The sequence below is a fragment of the Otolemur garnettii genome, unplaced genomic scaffold, assembly GCF_000181295.1.
Source record: "Otolemur garnettii isolate 467f Iridium unplaced genomic scaffold, OtoGar3 scaffold00181, whole genome shotgun sequence".
Lineage (NCBI taxonomy): Eukaryota > Metazoa > Chordata > Mammalia > Primates > Galagidae > Otolemur > Otolemur garnettii.
The window spans coordinates 643,087-646,180 of record NW_003852576.1 but is presented as its reverse complement, the minus strand read 5'-3'; the positions used below and the strand labels follow the sequence as shown (position 1 = coordinate 646,180).

General features: G+C 38.1%; 1 protein-coding gene across 1 annotated transcript in view; it reads left to right on the top strand.

The window, feature by feature from the left end:
* The window catches only part of UGDH (UDP-glucose 6-dehydrogenase), a 40,570-nt gene that overhangs the window by 19,464 nt on the left and 18,012 nt on the right, over positions 1–3,094 (top strand). The window contains exons 4-6 of the mRNA XM_023519628.1: positions 532–732; positions 838–1,035; positions 1,502–1,660. Coding sequence (XP_023375396.1) covers positions 532–732; positions 838–1,035; positions 1,502–1,660 — 558 coding nt within the window. The remainder of the gene's footprint in view (positions 1–531; positions 733–837; positions 1,036–1,501; positions 1,661–3,094) is intronic.

Genomic DNA, 3,094 nt, shown 5'->3' with positions numbered 1-3,094 from the left:
TGGGGATTCGAACCCGCCACCTTAGGTGTATGTGGCTGGCGCCTTAGCCACTTGAGCCACAGGTGCCGAGCCACTGCAAACATTTTGAAAAGCTGTTGATTTAGGGCTACAAAAAAATAGTAATAAAGGAGTTTAAAGTTCATTTTTATAGACCATGATGTTACATATAATAAAGGAAAGAAGAGAAAGCTTACATTTAATTTCAGATTCTGAAGACCTCGAGGATGAACACTATGTCATTCATTTATATCTTCAGGGCTTAGCTTGGAATCTGCCTGCACTGTTATATGGTACATGTATAGAAGTTTTGCAACAAAAATTTAAATGAGTTTTTCAGATGCTTCAAGCTATTCTTGTGATTATATTTATAAAGTATATTCTTTCCATGGAAATAACAGATCATTAAGTCGGGGCTACTGATGGTAGGTAGTTAACTTCCCACTTGACAGTTAACTTCCTACTGGATAGATGAAGATTATCTTGAAATCACAGACTATTTCATAGGTACTGTGTGCTCTTTATTTTCATCAGGTGAATACACCAACAAAAACCTATGGAATGGGGAAAGGCCGTGCAGCAGATCTGAAGTATATTGAAGCTTGTGCTAGACGCATTGTACAAAACTCAAATGGGTACAAAATTGTGACTGAGAAAAGCACAGTTCCAGTGCGTGCAGCAGAAAGTATTCGTCGCATCTTTGACGCAAATACAAAACCCAACTTGAATTTACAGGTATAAAAAAAATGGATGAGTGGAACCTGGTCCATTATGTAAATATTAATCCCTTAAGGTCGCCCGTAATGCATTTTAAGACTTTTCTTTGCTTTGGGACTATAGGTATTGTCCAACCCTGAGTTCTTGGCAGAGGGAACAGCCATCAAGGACTTAAAGAACCCGGACAGAGTACTGATTGGAGGGGATGAAACCCCAGAAGGCCAGAGAGCCGTGCAGGCCCTGTGTGCTGTATATGAGCACTGGGTTCCCAGGGAAAAGATCCTCACCACTAATACTTGGTCTTCAGAGCTTTCCAAACTGGTTAGTACATAGCATTCAACTCTTGCAAAATTTAAAGCCAAGTTTTTGTTTGTGTTATCACCAGATAAGCTGTATAGATATTTTCTTAATGTTAATAAAAAGTTATACTTTGAAAGATAATATTCTCACATGTCAAATTATGAAATTTTCACAAGGGGTATCAAATATCAGGGCATAAAATATTCTAGAAAATTCCAAAATTTTAATGTAATAATATTGAGAGTACAATAAATAGTAATTTGTGTTGTATTACTGTCTCCCCTCTTTTGCCCTTTTTCCTAATCATCTGCCTTTTCTACTTTAAAGCATTTTCCATTACCCACCCATTATTGTCTCCTCAAATTGAGCCCATCATAATTTTTTTATACCTCCCTCAGTAATTTGCATCAAGTCAATGAAATATAATCCAGATTTGTAAAATTATTATTTTAGCTCACTATATTGTCCTCTCTCTCTTTTTTTTAAGGCAGCAAATGCTTTTCTTGCCCAGAGAATCAGCAGCATTAACTCTATAAGTGCCCTGTGTGAAGCAACAGGAGCTGATGTAGAAGAGGTAGCAACAGCCATTGGAATGGACCAGAGGATTGGAAATAAGTTTCTGAAAGCCAGTGTTGGTAAACTAAAACTTTTCTCTATATAAAGTGGGTTCATTTTGCTAGGTCTTAACATCTTTTGGGAAGGGAAAAAAGATTACATCATATGTGCATCTTCAACCTACCAGAGACTTTCTTTTGTTGTTGTTTAAGCATCCTAAATCAATACAAGGGACTTTCTAAGTGAGGGATAAGTATTTATATTGTTTAATAATTATTTAATAATTATTGATTGATTGGTAGGGTAAACATAGGTTAGTGTTTTAGGAGGAAATAATAGGACATTTAGAAATAATAAGTTTGAGAGCCCATAAATACCTCAAGCAATAGTTTATTTAAACACATAGGAAAAGAATTTCCCTATAATTGTTTTTCCCACTAATAAATGGCCTAGTTCAATAGTCAATCCTCATTATTTTTGGAGTCTGTATTTATGAATTTGCCTGCTCACCAAAATTTATATCTCCCCAATCAGTATTCCTGGTACTGTCATGGTCACTTTCAGACATGTACAAAGTAGTGAAAAATTTGAGTCACTTGACACACATCTGAGCCAGCTGACGTCAAACAAGGCAATGCTTATAAAACAAGTATCTTTTTGTGGTCAATTTATAGGCATGTTTTCACATTATTATGCTTGGTGTTGGTGATTTTGCTGTTTATAATGGTCTCCAAGTATACTGTTGAAGTGTTTTCTAGTGGTCATAAGCGCAAGACAGCTGTGATTTGCCTCAGAAAATATGTGTGTCTGATGAGCTTTCTTCAGTCACAAGTTATAGTGGTGATGGCTCTGATACAATGTTAAGAATCTATAGTATGGGTGGTGCCTGTGGCTCGAAGGAGTAGGGTGCTGACCCCATATGCCAGAGGAGGAGGTGGTGTGTTCAAGCCCAGCTCCGGCCAAAAACTGCAACAACAACAACAAAAAGAATCGATAGTATATATTAAATAAGGTGTCTTTTAAACAGAAACACATGTTTACTAAAACAAGGTTATGTATTGATCAATTGACAAAAGTGTTGTGAACGGGGTGGCACCTGTTGCTCAAAAGGGTAGGGCACCAGCCCCATATGCTGGAGTTGGTTCAAACCCAGCCCCGGCCCCCCCCCAAATATAATAATAATAAAATAAAATAAAATTTCATTGTTTCTTAAAAAAAAAAAAGTGTTGTGAAGGGAAGCTTACAGGGTCTACTGCCATGCCATCTCGCATGTGCCCAATCTCATCTGATCTCAGAAGTTCAGCAGGGTTAGGTCTGGTTAGTACTGGATGGGAGAGCGCGTCTTCTTGGCCTGTTGCAGTGGCTCACACCTTTAGTCCTAGTGCTCTGGGTGGCCAAGGCAGGAGGATCCATTGAGCTCAGGGGTTTGAGACCAGCTTAAGTAAGAATGAGACCTCTTCTGTACTAAGAAAAATGAGCCAGGTGTTTTGACAGGCTCCTGTAGTCCTAGCTACTTGGGAGTTAG